Source organism: Hyla sarda, chromosome 9 (genome assembly GCF_029499605.1).
Source record: "Hyla sarda isolate aHylSar1 chromosome 9, aHylSar1.hap1, whole genome shotgun sequence".
NCBI classification, from domain to species: domain Eukaryota; kingdom Metazoa; phylum Chordata; class Amphibia; order Anura; family Hylidae; genus Hyla; species Hyla sarda.
Window position 1 is genome coordinate 38,934,743 of NC_079197.1, and position 14,391 is coordinate 38,949,133.

Consider the following 14,391-nt stretch of genomic DNA (forward strand, 5'->3'; position numbering starts at 1 on the left):
TGGCAGTCAATGCCATGTTTGGCCATTAGGAGGAGCTGCAGAGATCGCTTTATCAGTGAGAATAGCATACATGCATGAGTTAAAAGGAAGAAAAAAAAAACGTCCCACTCTAGGAAAAAAAAAATAAATACAGACCTACAAAACGGCAAGTAGGGGAGATTACTACCTGTGCGGCAAACATAGACGACACAAGGAGAACACTTCTCACAAAGACTCAACACTTTAAGGGGGACGAATATTTTTTTTTCCCATTCATCACAATGACTTTTTTTTGCTTATTCTACCACAACATGAAATAAAATATTTAGCTCCACCAAGTCTGTATAAGCAGCCTGAGCCCTGATCTGCAGCTTGTTTTGGACTGAAGGTAACCACACTTTCTTCATCCTAAGGGGACCCTTTGATGCAAACTCTGCCTACTACAAGTGAACTGGAAGAAGAGGGGTAAACTCAGGGAGGGAGGGTGCTGGGGGGGGGGGGGGTCATGTAAGTTTAAAGGACCTAAAAAGTAAGGGGGAAGGAAGGATAAAGAATGTTATTTGCAGAAAAGAATCAAGTTTCAGGACTCAGTGAGAGGGCATGAAGAGTGAGCACACATCTCCAGCAGTAGTAGTAGCTTTTTCCTCCCAGCCAGGAGAAGGAGGAGGGGGGGAGCAGAAGAACCAGGAATGTGTGCTGTGGACAGGGATGAGCATGGAAAGTGGGGAGGCAGCAGGAAAAGAGGGGACACTGCCTGCTCACAGCTCTGCTACCTGAATGGATGGGATGTGTGAGAAACAGAGGAAGAAGAAGAGGCAAGAAGAGAGAAAGTCCTCCTCCTCAGCCTGCACTGGATCCTCATTGATCAGACATGATCCCTGCAGTTTAATAGGAATCATTCAGTGGGGAATGGGAAGGTGGAGCACCCTTGAGTAGATTAGCATATTCTTGTTTACTCATCCTAGGAGGGGGCTTCTCTTTCATTTTGTAAGGAGGAGAGAGGAGGGGGCTGAGGGGACAGTGTGGGCTTAAAGCTTATAAAGAAGGCACAAAATGTTCAGCTGAAGCATCCTTAGGAGGGGGGGGGAGGAGGACTCAGCATCTCATTGTGGGATATTGGGGGGTGGGGGTTCTCCTTAAATCTATGTCTAAAGATAATAAAACTGAGGAGAGGGAAATAGTGGAATCTGCTGGATGAGGAGATCAGGACACCTTGTCTGGTGATTCCCCTGATCCTGCACCAGGACAAGTGCCCAGCCAGGAGGATAGCACCCAAAGCTGGCAGATCGGGAGAGAAGAGAGGGGTGCAGGGGGGGGAGAAGAGTTGGAGATGCTGCTCTGGACTTTACTCTTGCCTCTCGGGCTCCTATATGCAGCCTTGGCAAGTGCCGCGCAGTGTGGGCTGGAGGAGCGGGCGCAGCGGGCACGGAGGACAGCGCGGAAGAGCCGCGGTGTGCGCAGCGCTCTGGAGGGTTCCTGCGCTACCAGCCTTGCCCGAGGCCGCCGGTCCCTCACCAGCTTAGAGCACCTGAGACTACATCATCATCACCGTCACCACCATCACCACCATCAGCAGCCAGAGGGGCACGAAGGTGCTGCGGAGTCCATGCCCCCCGGGAGAGCTGTGTATTTCACTGGGCATAGGGACCAGCTGCGCCTGAAGGCGGCTAATGAGTTGCCAGGGGACTCCTTCACCTTACAAGTTTGGCTGAGAGCCGAGGGAGGGCAGAGGTCCCCAGCAGTTATCGCAGGTGAGTGCCCAATATTATTCTTATACATCAGGAGTGTGTGTGTGTGCCAGGGGGAGCTGCTGCCACCCAGATTGTTTATTCTTACTACGTTTACTATTTATTTACTATTCCTATTGTAAATATTTACAGTCAGCCTGATTTCATTGTAACACTTTTATAATCTGCACACAGGACACTTTCTAAATGTCCCATAAAGTGACCAGGCAAACAATTTCATCCAGTAATGTGTCTGATCACAGTCATAATTCCGAAATAATAATTTAGGTATGCTTACCCCAGGGTTTCCCAACCAGGGTGCCTCCGGATGTTGCAAAACTACAACTCCCAGCATGCCCGGACAGCCGTTGGCTGTCCGGGCATGCTGGGAGTTGTCGTTTTGCAACCCCTGGAGGGACGATGATTGGGTGACACTGGTTTACCCATATATAAACCAGTGCTTTCCCACCAGGGTGCCTCCAGATGTTGCAAAACTACAACTCCGGGCATGCTGGGAGGTGTAGTTTTGCAACACCTGGAAGCACCCTGATCGGGAAACACTGGTTTACCCATATATAAAACAAGTGCTTTCCAGCCAGGGTGCCTCCAGATGTTGCAAAATTACAACTCTGGGCATGCTGGGAGGTGTAGGTTTGCAACACCCGGAGGCACCCTGGTTGGAAAACATTGGTTTACCCATATGTAAACCAGTGCTTTCCAAAAAGGGTGCCTCCAGATGTTGCTACACTACAACTCCCAGCATGTCTGGGCATGCTGGGAGTTGTAGTTTTGCAACACCTGAAGGCACCCTTGTCGGGAAACACTGCTTTACCCATAAACGTTAAAAATGATCTTAAACAATGACATCCCCAGCCCCACGTAAACAAACTTTTGACGCAGGTGCTGCGCAAAAAGTCGTAGCTCTCACTGCAACCTCAAGTTCTCCAGATTCTTTCTGCCAGGACATTTTGCAGCATGACCTCACACTTCAAGCACAGCGTGTATAGTAAATATAGTGGTAATGCAGAATGGACTCAGCTATCCGATATTCGCCTGTAATCTCAGCACCTGCATCTTCGTCTTTGTGAGAGTGACAGACGTCATGCCTATGTATCGGGATTAAGCCCCTATCGTAGGACAGTCGTCAGTGTCCATCTATTTCGTGGCCAAAAGTTGTTATAGTCGTAGTCTTTTACGACAATTTATAGGGAGATCACAAGATGTGGACCGAGAAGTTCAAACTAAGCTATAAAGACAGGTGCGGAAAGCGTCTTGTGAAAGCCCAATAAATGTAATGCATGCTAAGATAGCAGTAAGCTTTAGGGTAGGGATAGAGGACAAAACATCACAGGGGGGCAACTTTCTAACGGTGGAAATTTGATAAGATTTTTTGCTGTAATTTGGGGGAATGTCTGGAATGCTGAACGTTTGCAGTGGGTCTGTTTTGGTCGCAATCTCCCCATCCTGTGTGGTAATGTACTTTGGAGCTCTGCAGTGACTACACCGCTGTCAGGAAATGCAGGTGGATAGAGATTTAATGCACCCGTGCCATTAAAACTGTGTAGACTCTAAAGCTTGGCCATAGACGCGATGATCTCATTTTTTAATTTTTTTTTTGATCGGCTCACAAAATTTATCCTGTGTCCTATAAGCGTAAGAATTATGCCAAGCAATGCAAGCAATTTGCTCACGCTTCCCCAAGTGCTTAACGTTGTCAGCCAAGTTCCCTCAATGAGCCTCGAGACACATTGCCAAATATCTGACCCTATGATTCTGTAAATTATCATAGATTCCATTTAATCGTTGGTGCCATGCTTGTAATGTTCAATGCCAATGAAGCCGATATTGGCTGTATCCTAAGATTATTGTTGTCTATGGTGAGTCCTTACATTAGCAGAAGTGATGTAAAAACTTTTGGGTGCTGGACATTAATAGGAGATCCTGATAAGACGACCTGTAATGTTGGTGATTGCCAAAACCCAAACACGATAAGTTCATCTTTGATGTTCTCTGCACTTCATGTGAGACTAAAAGAATGTGCATAGACTACAGCGATGGGACTGTTATTCTATTTACAATATAAACATACAGGCGTCGTGTGTACACTGGCAAACACAGACCTCTGAGCTGGTTGATGCTTAGAAAATCCTGCTGCAGGAGGTGTGAGGAGGGAAATCCTGGACTTTACAAAGAAAAGACATCGTATGGCTTCCTTTGATGAGAAAGGAGTTAGCGATTTTGTACGGTTTCACTATTTCCATTGCGTTGAAGTGTTTTCCCTTAAGCGAGACATATATAAACAATGTGATCCCTATTAGTCCTTGGCGGACTGTGACAGACGAGTGAAGTGAATTGTTACCTGAACACATATAGTTAACATAGACATCATTCCACTTTTATTGAGTAGGTTGTATAAGAATCAGGCATAGACACGATTAAAGCATCAGGATTAATGCAGAGTACAATGAAACATTAACATATTATTACTACGACTACTACTACTACTACTACTTTTACTACTACTACTAATAATAATAATTATAATAATAGCAAATAAATGAACACAAATGATGCCAACCCTTTCGTTGATGTACCCGTCATAGTAGTAATATAGCTCTGCTATTTAGCGAGTCTTAAAGTACAGAAGACAAATTTTATTAGATGTATTAGACGTGTAAAGAAAGATACGTCATGCTGAGACTTAGGTGAATATTATTACAGTTGTGTGGCAGCTATGGGTGGTGCCCCTGTGTGGGTGGTGAAGTAATGATGTGGGGGTGGGAGTCTTACCTCATGAGGGTATGTTCCACTATGATGACCAACTAGTGTAAGCATAGCCAGGTTTAGCAGCATGAATAAACACATGGTTTTCTTCCAAGAGGCTTTCACTTGGAGACTCTCTTGGCAGTCCTGAAGATTTACAATACTAGTGTAAATAGGGCCATACATTTCGCTTTAGGGCACCATTTTAAATATGTTGATTCTTGGCTTCTGCCTATTATTTTTTCTGTTAATTCGGACCATATTTAGCAGCTACCAACTTACTGTGGAGAGCAAGAATTTTGTTTGGTGAAGTTTAATTCGGTAGTTGTGATAATTCTAATTGTTGTCAGCTGTACTTTGGCACGGATTGGATCAGAGTGTAGAAGCTGAACTCAGATGATCTCAAGTGTCTGCTATGTATTATCTTTGAAGGATTTACAATAGGAATGTGTCTTGGGTGAAAAAAGTGATTAGTCTATGGATAATTTGTTAATTCTCTCCCACTGACTGTATACATATTTCCAGCATTGTAAACAGGATAGCGTGCTGTCACTGCCCCACGAAGCACTGCCTGTCAGTACACATGGAGCTGTGTTCCTTCTGCATTAAACCCTATTCAGAAGGTAGCATATCTATCCCTTTGGATAAGAATCACTGATACCTAAAGTGTATGTAAACAAATTAGTAATGACAGTAAACAGGATTCTGGCTTCCCCACCTTGGCATTCGTCATCAGTGATGTAGCTGAAGGTAGTAGAGGTTGGATTAGTCGGGGGATCTCCCTCGAGTGATGTTAGCTTCATTGGTATCTTCCTAGGTGTGAGCACATTAGATGGGTGGTAGTGACTCTAGTAAAGGAGCAGGGCTGAGGCAGCTGAGGCATTTTAGGATTTTATATATTTTTAAGGTTTCACCCTCCATTTATGTCATATCGCAAGTAAATGAATGGCTCTGTTTGCCATTTAAGCAGGTTAGTCACTGCTTAAGAGAGACCATTGCATACATAATACATACATTACTTTGTGATCATTATATTTGATTCTAGTTGCTTATAAAACAATTTAATGAATAGTTATGGGATGGTTATGGCATTGGGACGGTGCAGGCTGAGCAGCTGTGATGGTTGTTTAACTCCTTAGATGCCTTGATCAATAGTGGCAGAATTTAATAGAAGAATGGGGCACTCTCTGAAATTTCATTCTTGCCCCAATACAATTTTAGGGTGCTGATGGGTTGTCATGGCAGCCAGGGGCCTGGCAAGGGCCTGTATTTCCATCATTGCCAAATATGTCCACAGTGGGAAGGGGAAAAAAACATTTTTAAAAACATTTTAAAATCTCTAGTTAAAATAAAACACTTTCCCATTCACAAAGAAATGCATTAGAAGGGGAAAAAGTTATATATAAAGAAAAAAAAAAACATTAAGGAAAAAATACCAGAATATCTGATTTCTGGTTTATTCCACCTCTTAAAAATCTGAATGAAAATCAGGATAAAACTAAGAGGTGCAGTGAACCACAGCATAATATGTGGCCACAATTTTTGGCCATATTACCAAAGTGGCATGTAGTGATAACAGTTGTCCGGTAAGCCCAGCATACCTTGCAGATAGCAGCAAAGTCACATGACCCCATGTTATCCAATCATTGCTTGCATTATGGGACATACAGCTCAAAGGCCAATCAGGAGACATCATAAAGGTGGGTTTAAAGAGGCTGATAAATCCCTATGCACTGCATTGCAGCCGCCATCTTGAAAAGAACGCTGAGAGAGAGCACAGAGGAACTACTGATCCCAGAAAGCCTTTACAAATCTAATAGATAGCAAGCCGAGAAAAACATTGAGCAATGGGCTGACCTCAAACAGGGACCTCCTGTCTCCTCCCTTCATTACTGTGCCCAGATGGTGCACTACAGATTCCAGCAGTATCACTGCAGAACAAGCCCATAAAAGCTATCACATTACAGCACAAGCTGAGCAAGGCATTGGGCTAACCTGCATTTTAGCATAAACGCTCATTAAAAGTGTTTATAGTGAACGTGGAATACATTTTTTGGGCCGTTACATGTATTTTCTGGGTTTATTCAGATATATAGTGTTTCTACCTGTGTTTAACATAAATATGCAATGAAAGCGTATAGAGTGAAAGTTGACTGGTGGTTTCTTTGCCAGTTGACTACTTAGTGAGTGCCAATCAATTCAAAATGTAACAATAACCCCCTCTGGCAAAGGAATTGTTGAATAAAGACAGGGTAGAGGACCTCTGCCTGTAAGAGTGTTGGCAGCACCAGTACAAGTAGCAGCAACAGCCAGGTTCCTTGTGTTACTAGTAGTAATAGCAGCAGCAGCAAGCAAAGGTTCTCACTGTCTTCCAGGTGTTGTATGGTTTAGGAGGATAGTATGGTCCTTGTGGACTGGTTGACTTGTTTGAAGTCTTCTCAGTAGGAGGAAGAAAAGTCTGACAATATTGTATACAGTTACATGGCACGATGGAAATGTCTGTCTTAGAAGGTCTGTTCCATTATCTCTGTCTTTGCACCCCCCTTAGTGCTAAGCAGGAGGATAGCATTAGCCACAAGGAGTTGTGTCACAGTCAGCCATTGGAGTGGGTTTCAGAAGTGGTGAAGGATGAAGTGGTGGTTGAGCATAGCACTAGTGAACTGGTGGTAGGCGTGATGGTGAGATTGTGAGGCATCATGGTGGATATGCTGAGGAGGGCCAAGGAGCCCAAGATCAGACATCATAAGAGAGGATTGGTGGAAAGAGGAGTGGTGGGGACGATGAGGACGAGTTTGATGATGATATCCACAGGCCTGTTGGTCTTACCAAATCAGGAGCAGTAGACGGCAACGATACTGCATCTGCAGGCTTGAGAAAGAATCCATCCAGAGGAGGGCTACAGTCTGTCGTTGTACTTATCTCTTTACTTTATCCTGCCTTGTGGAAATTCTTTTCTATCCACATGCAGAAAACCAGGCACAGTGCCATCTCTGCAAAAATAAAGTGAGGCATAGATAGGGTTAGAGTTTAGGAATTACAGCTCTACCTGAGCACATGGAGCAGCATCACATGGCCTGACAAGAAGTATCACTAGTCCACCTCTCTTCTGGCTACTACAACTATCAACAGTCCACCAGTGTCTGCTGTCCACTGGCTACTTCTAGCACTAGTCCACCACTACTTGCTTTCCGCTGGATACTACAACTACCACCAGTCCACCACTACCCGCTGTCTGCTAGCTACTAGAACTAGTCTACCACTGCCTGCTTTCCGCTGACTACTATAAATACCACCAGTCTACCACTGCCTTTTGTCTGATGGCTACTACTAGCACTTGTCTATCACTGCCAGCTCCCCGCTGGCTTCTACAGCTACCACCAGTCCATCAGTGTCTGCTAGCTACTACTAGCCCTAGTCCACCACTGCCTGCTTTCTGCTAGATACTACAACTACCACCAGTCCACCACTGCCTGCTGTCTGTTGGCTACTACTAGTACTTGTCTATCACGGCCTGCTCTCTGCTAGCTACTTTTAGCACTAGTCCACCACTATCTGCAAAATAATAAAAGCAATGTATTCACTATTTACTGTTTCTTCACTATTTTGAGACCAATCCTGTTGAAAGTCCCAAAAATTGATAATTTCTGAAACACTTGGAAAAAGCCAGCATCTTCTAATACCTCTGCGAACCAATTTTTTTTCTGAAAATTCAGTGAAGGCATGCCAAGCCGGACTTTTGATTAGTTTTCTTAAAGGCGTACTCCGGTGGAACTTGTGCCAGAAAGTTAAACATATTTGTAAATTACTTCTATTTAAAAATCTTAATCCTTCCAGTACCTATTGGCTGCTGAATACTACAGAGGAAATTCTTTTCTTTTTGGAACACAGTGCTCTCTGCTGACATCATGACCACAGTGCTCTCTGCTGACATCTCTGTCCATTTTAGGAACTGACCAGAGCAGCATATGTTTGCTATGGGGATTTTCTCCTACTCTGGTCAGTTCTTAAAATGAACAGAGATGTTAGCAGAGAGCACTGTGCTTGTGATGTCAGCAGAGAGCTCTGTGTTCCAAAAGAAAAGTATTTCCTCTGTAGTATTTAGCAGCTAATAAGTACTGGAAGGATTAATATTTTTTTAATAGAAGTAATTTACAAATCTGTTTAACTTTCTGGCACCAGTTGATTTAAAGAGAAAAAGTTTTCCACTGGAGTACCCCTCTAACTTTATTTCCCATGTGTATCTTTCTGATGAACTTGTTTGGTATAAAGTCCACTTTACATGGTGAGTGGTGCAGATTTATTCCTCTACTACCTGATATAACGCCTATTTATGCCATTAGTGCACCATCCTGCATGTCTTGCTGATCCTATAAAAGAAGAAAATTGTATATGGGACATTAAGTAGCAGTGGCAGTCATATATTTTGGTTGACATGGACTAGTTCTAGCATTCTACAACTGGTTGGTTCCCAGTGGATTCCCGAAAAGGCTTTACTCACTCTTGAACTGCAGTGCTTACTTCAGAGTGCAGATTCTCTGAATAAACATGTAGTTGGTTCCTAGGCCTGGTCTAATGCCCTTAGGGCATGTGTCCAATTTCTCCCCCCCCCCCCCCCCCCCCAATTTCAGGATAAAGTTTTCTCTGCAGGAGCAATCCTGAGTTCTAGACCTTACTGGCAGGCCATTGCCAAGGGAGAGTCTGGACTAGACTTACTAAGCCCTGGGAGACTTCCCTAGTCTAACTCAGCTTCTTTACCCTCAGTAGAAGTGGCAGGGCTTTGAGAGAACTCCTCCCTAATCTAGAATGTTCCTAAGGAAAGTACAGTGGCTTGCAAAAGTATTCACCCCCTTGACTTTTTTCGTATTTTGGTACATTACAGCCCTAAGTTCAATGTTTTGAAAATCTGAATTTTGTGTGATGGATCAGAACACAATAGTCAAAGTTGGTGTAGTGAAATGAGAAAACTGAAAATTGGCATGTGTGTATGTATTCACCCCTTTGTTATGAAGCCCATAAAAAGCTCTGGTGCAACCAATTACCTTCATAAGTCACATAATTAGTGAAATGACGTCCACCTGTGTGCAGTGTCACATGATCTGTCATTACATTTACACACCCCAGAGGCTGCAACACCTAAGCAAGAGGCATTAGTAACCAAACTACCATGAAGACCAAGGAACTCTCCAAACAAGTAAGGGACATGATGTTGAGAAGTACAAGTCAGGGTTAGGTTATACAAAAAATATCCAAATCTTTGATGATCCCCAGGAGCACCATCAAATCTATCATAACCAAATGAAAAGAATATGGCACAACAGCAAACCTGCCAAGAGAAGGCCACCCACCAACACTCACGAACCGGGCAAGGAGGGCATTAATCAGAGAGGCATCACAGAGATCAAAGGTAACCCTTGAGGAGCTGCAGAGTTCCATAGCAGAGACTGGAGTATCTGTACATAGGACGACAATAAGCCGATTTGTAAATTACTTCTATTAAAAAATCTTAATCCTTCTAGTACTATTTAGCTGCTGTATGATCCATAGGAAGTTCTTTTCTTTTTGAATTTCCTTTCTGCCTGACCACAGTGCTCTCTTCTGAGACCTCTGTCCATGTCGGGAACTGTCCAGAGCAGGATAGGTATTCTATGGGGATTTGCTCCTTCTCTGGACAGTTCCTAAAATGGACAGAGGTGTCAGCAGAGATTACCGTGAATTGTTCAGCAGCTGATAAGTGCTGGAATGGTTAACATTTTTTAATAGAAGTAATTTACAAATCTGTTTAACTTTCTGGCACCAGTTGATTAAAAAAAAATGTTTTCGAGTATTGTAAGGGGATAAATACTTTTGCAAGGCACTGTATATGGAATTGCGTGTAAGGTATGAGTTAACCCCTTACTCATGACCAGAAGTGTTATGAATGCCACAGTATAACAATATTACCTCATGGTTTTTTTTTTTTTTTTTGCATTTCCTCTGGATCATAACAGTAGGGATTTAGGTTGAAATTGATGGACTCTTGTCTTTTTTCCCAATCTTACAAACTATGTTACTATGTTACCACCACCCAAACAGCAGTGGGGCGCTACCAGTCACTATTGTACATAAGCAGAATTCCTGGGATAGACAGGAGTTTTTGCTGCTGAAGATACAATCTTGTCGGCTACTGCTAAATCTGTAAGAGGTTTACCCCCCCCCCCCCCCCTCTAACAGGGTATTTGGATCTTGTCGAATCCTAGTATAAATATATTTAAATGGAAATACTCTTTAAACACTAAAATAGCTATTTTTGGACAGAAAGTAACCTAGGAATGTTGCCCATTGTACATTTGAGCTGGATACAATTCCATGTCTATAATTTTACGTAGCGGCATCAGGAATTTCCAACACGAAATCTTTTTTTTGTACTTTATAATATTCTAGAAAGTATGTTATTGGCATCAGCTTTCTATGACAACATATGCAATGAAATTATTTGTGTGCTTAATGAATGAACATGGAACCTCATGAGTATAAACTGTGAACAAGATGTGCAGGGCAATTAAACCGGAGCAGAGGGATATGTGTGATGGAGCCAAAAGGAGGCATTTTATTTGTCCATGAATCACTAAGGGATTATTCATCAAAGTCAATAAACTAGTCTAAATGTAAATGTTTGTTTTGCAGTGGGCTTGTCAAAGTGTCTATGTTTGTCATTAGTATGACTATAATCTAATTTGAAGCATAGATGTAATGGGAAAAATGTATCATGTTTATTGAGTTTCAAAAAGCTTCAACATTCTACAAATTCATTTTTATTTACATGTGTTTTTTAATGTCTGTGCATTACTAACACAATTTAAAATACACAACTTTACGATAAAAATCCAAGATTAAAACTAGAAATTCTGAGAGTCAGAATGTTCATTCTTTTAAACTAGAAGTGAGGAAACAATTTACCTACAAAAAAATGTGTTTTTAAGCAATGTACCCAGTCTGTCAAATAAAAGAAAAGAAAAAAAAAGCATCTACTTACCTTTCTTCCTCCCCTGCAGCCTCTGTTATGGTGGCATCCGGTGTCTGCAGACAATACATCATACTGACGCTCAGCCAGTCACTGTGGCCAGTAATTGTCCGAGCAGCATTGTGACAAATTGGGGGATATTTTATATCAAAACCTGTGCAGAGGGAAAGTTGACCAGTTGCCCATAGCAACAGATCAAATCACATTTTTAACAAGGCCTCTGAAAAATTAAAAAAGCGATCTGATTGGTTGCTATGGCCAACTGGTCAACTTTTCCTCTGAACAGGTTTTGATAAATTTCCCCAATTGTCTGCAACTCTGAGAAGTGCCGTATGGGAGACACTGGGCACCCTGATAATGAAGGGAGTGAGAGAGGAAAGTAGAGGCCTTTTTTATTTTATTAGGCATATGTGGAGATTTGTAACAACTGGAGATATTGCCTCTAGGTGTTCATTTTCTTTAAAAAAACAATGTAATCTGAACCTTGATTGGTTTAATATGGAAATGTATCTCACTTTTCCTTTTATACAGAGAAGCCTCTTTAAGTAGACCGTCTAAAATCGCAATAAAAAGTGATCTGATATGGGGGTGGTCTTCTCAAAGGGCCACTAAGATCCGGGCAAGTTCTAAATCATGAGACAGAGGTGATAACAACAATATCCATTCATAAACTGGTCATACATATTAGCTTACAGTCAGCCACCGATTTTGGTAAGACCCCCAGCCATCTGATGTAAATGATGGCCTTTTGATTTAACATGACCAATCCAAACATATATATATATATATATATATATATATATATATATATACATACCACAAATCTATCCATGGAAATGACATTTTCAATAACGTCCTCCATACTATTCTGTTAAGGTAAGGGAAGCCATTTTGTCTTTCATCGAAACCTATTAAACTATCAATTCTTTATTGCTATATCTATATCAATGAATATATTTTTATGACTATTGCCTGTACCAATGATTACATATGGTCCTTGCAAGTATTATTGGGGTTAGCAGTGTTAGACTCTTTTACATTTTGTTTTTAAAGGGAATCTATGTGCCTCGCTAGCCTATTGGTACAGGCTGATAGGCTTACAGGTAAAGCTGATGACAATGGTTCTTACCGGTCACAGATCCGTGGCTTCTTTCTTCCTAAATTCTTCTTTTTCTTCTTATGCAAATGAAGGAGCTTGGTGCTCAGCAGACGTTCCAAAGCCCCACGTGCACAGTGATGTCCGCCGGCAACCTCATTGTATCTTCCTCCCTTGTGCTTATCTTCCTCCACTGCAAAATGGAGCTCCAAGCTAGACCCCTTTCCTCAGCATGTCTAACCTGCCACAGATGATCAAAAATGTAAATCTTTTTGCTTGCACAAGAGAATTCACTGAATAAGAGAGCGGTCTAGACGCAGAGTAGAGCTCTATTTATCAGCGGAGGAGGCATCTAGATGAAGATGAAGGGTCCCCACGGGGAGAAGGATCTTACTATGATGATGTCAGCCATATGCCAATAGACTTGGGGCTTAGGAACTCCCCCCCCCCCCCCCCCCATGCACCAAGCTCCTTCATTTGCATAGAAAGAAAAAGAAGAATATCAGATCTGCCGCTGGTAAGTATCATTGTCTTCATGATGCTGCTGACAGATTCATTAAGAGAAGATAAGTCACCAAGGTAGACAGGCAGCAGCTTATTCCTTGCCTCCCATTGGAAAACACATACACGCTTGGCCAAGTTAAGTATGCATGTGTATTGGGTGTCAAGAGTGATATATTAATTAGAACCCAATTGGAAAGGGGTTAATTTTATTTAAAGTGAAGTGAAATTGTAGTTTATTAGTGAAATCATAGTCCTGGACAAATCGGTCGTCCGTATTTAAAGCAAAGTCTAAAACCTCTGGTAACAATATAAAATTATAATACGTGTTCAGCAAATACTTCTCCCTTGAAATTAATTGAGTTTTCCTATTACAAATAATTTGAGGAGGGGGGGTTTGATTCTCCTGACAAATTAGTGCAAAGTTCATTATTCTTATTGCAGAGAACGTAATGTTACACTTTAATGGTACTGAACATAAAACAAATTCTTCTACATCCCTGAATATGATATTCATCAGTGGGAAGCCTGGAACAAGTAGAGACATGCTCTTGAGCCTGTGACTTATATGCTCGCTTGCTGAACAGGCAGAAAGTGCAATGCTTATGGAAAATAATGTATTTAAATAATAGAAAAGGGATATTTGTGCAATGAAATACACTGGTCATCAAATCCAGTTTTCTTTGAATTATTTTGATAGTATATTTCTATTTTATATAGATTTCCTGTGTAATACCAGACATTTGTTATGGGACTACTAGATTGACAAAGTCATTTTTCCTTTTCCATTGTTATATAAACAGTATATTTGTCATACATTACCATATTAACCAGGACTTTACTATATTGTTTGAGACTTACACCGATCACGAGAACAGAAGTCAATTGTCCTTCAAGGGATTGGAGCAACAGCACGCATGCTCCACCACCGCTCCATTCACTGTCTATGGGACTTCAGAACATTGCCGAGTTCAACACTCTGCAATGTTTGAAAGTCCCATAGAGAGTTACTAAAAAGATGGCTGAACCTGTACACTGCCCCTCTAGTCACACTGGGACAACTTACCTCCGTTCCTGTGATCAGTATAGGCCCCGCCTCCATCAGTCATCCCTAGTAATCCCAGATCCCCTGCTGATGCGTCCCTATTGACGGGGTCATATGACTTCTGCAGGTTACTGCTGAGTTTATTGGTTGACTGCCGCAGTCACATGTCCAGTTTAGAGAGGGTTGAGGAAATAGAGACCGGCAGAGAACCTGGAGGCAATAGAACAGGAGCAGTGGGATATTGGTAAGTTGCGTGTGACTTCATTTTTATTTTACAACA

At 42.1% G+C, this 14,391-nt stretch overlaps 1 protein-coding gene across 4 annotated transcripts in view; it reads left to right on the forward strand.

Moving 5' to 3' along the window:
- The first annotated feature begins 1,191 nt into the window (after positions 1-1,191).
- Positions 1,192-14,391, forward strand: part of PAPPA (pappalysin 1) — a 312,202-nt gene continuing 299,002 nt past the window's right edge. For all 4 annotated transcript variants that reach the window (XR_008847679.1, XM_056538788.1, XM_056538789.1 and 1 more), the window contains exon 1: positions 1,192-1,730. Coding sequence is in view for 3 of the 4 variants with exons in the window: in XM_056538788.1 (XP_056394763.1) it covers positions 1,310-1,730 (421 nt within the window). In the remaining variant the exon portion in view is untranslated. The remainder of the gene's footprint in view (positions 1,731-14,391) is intronic.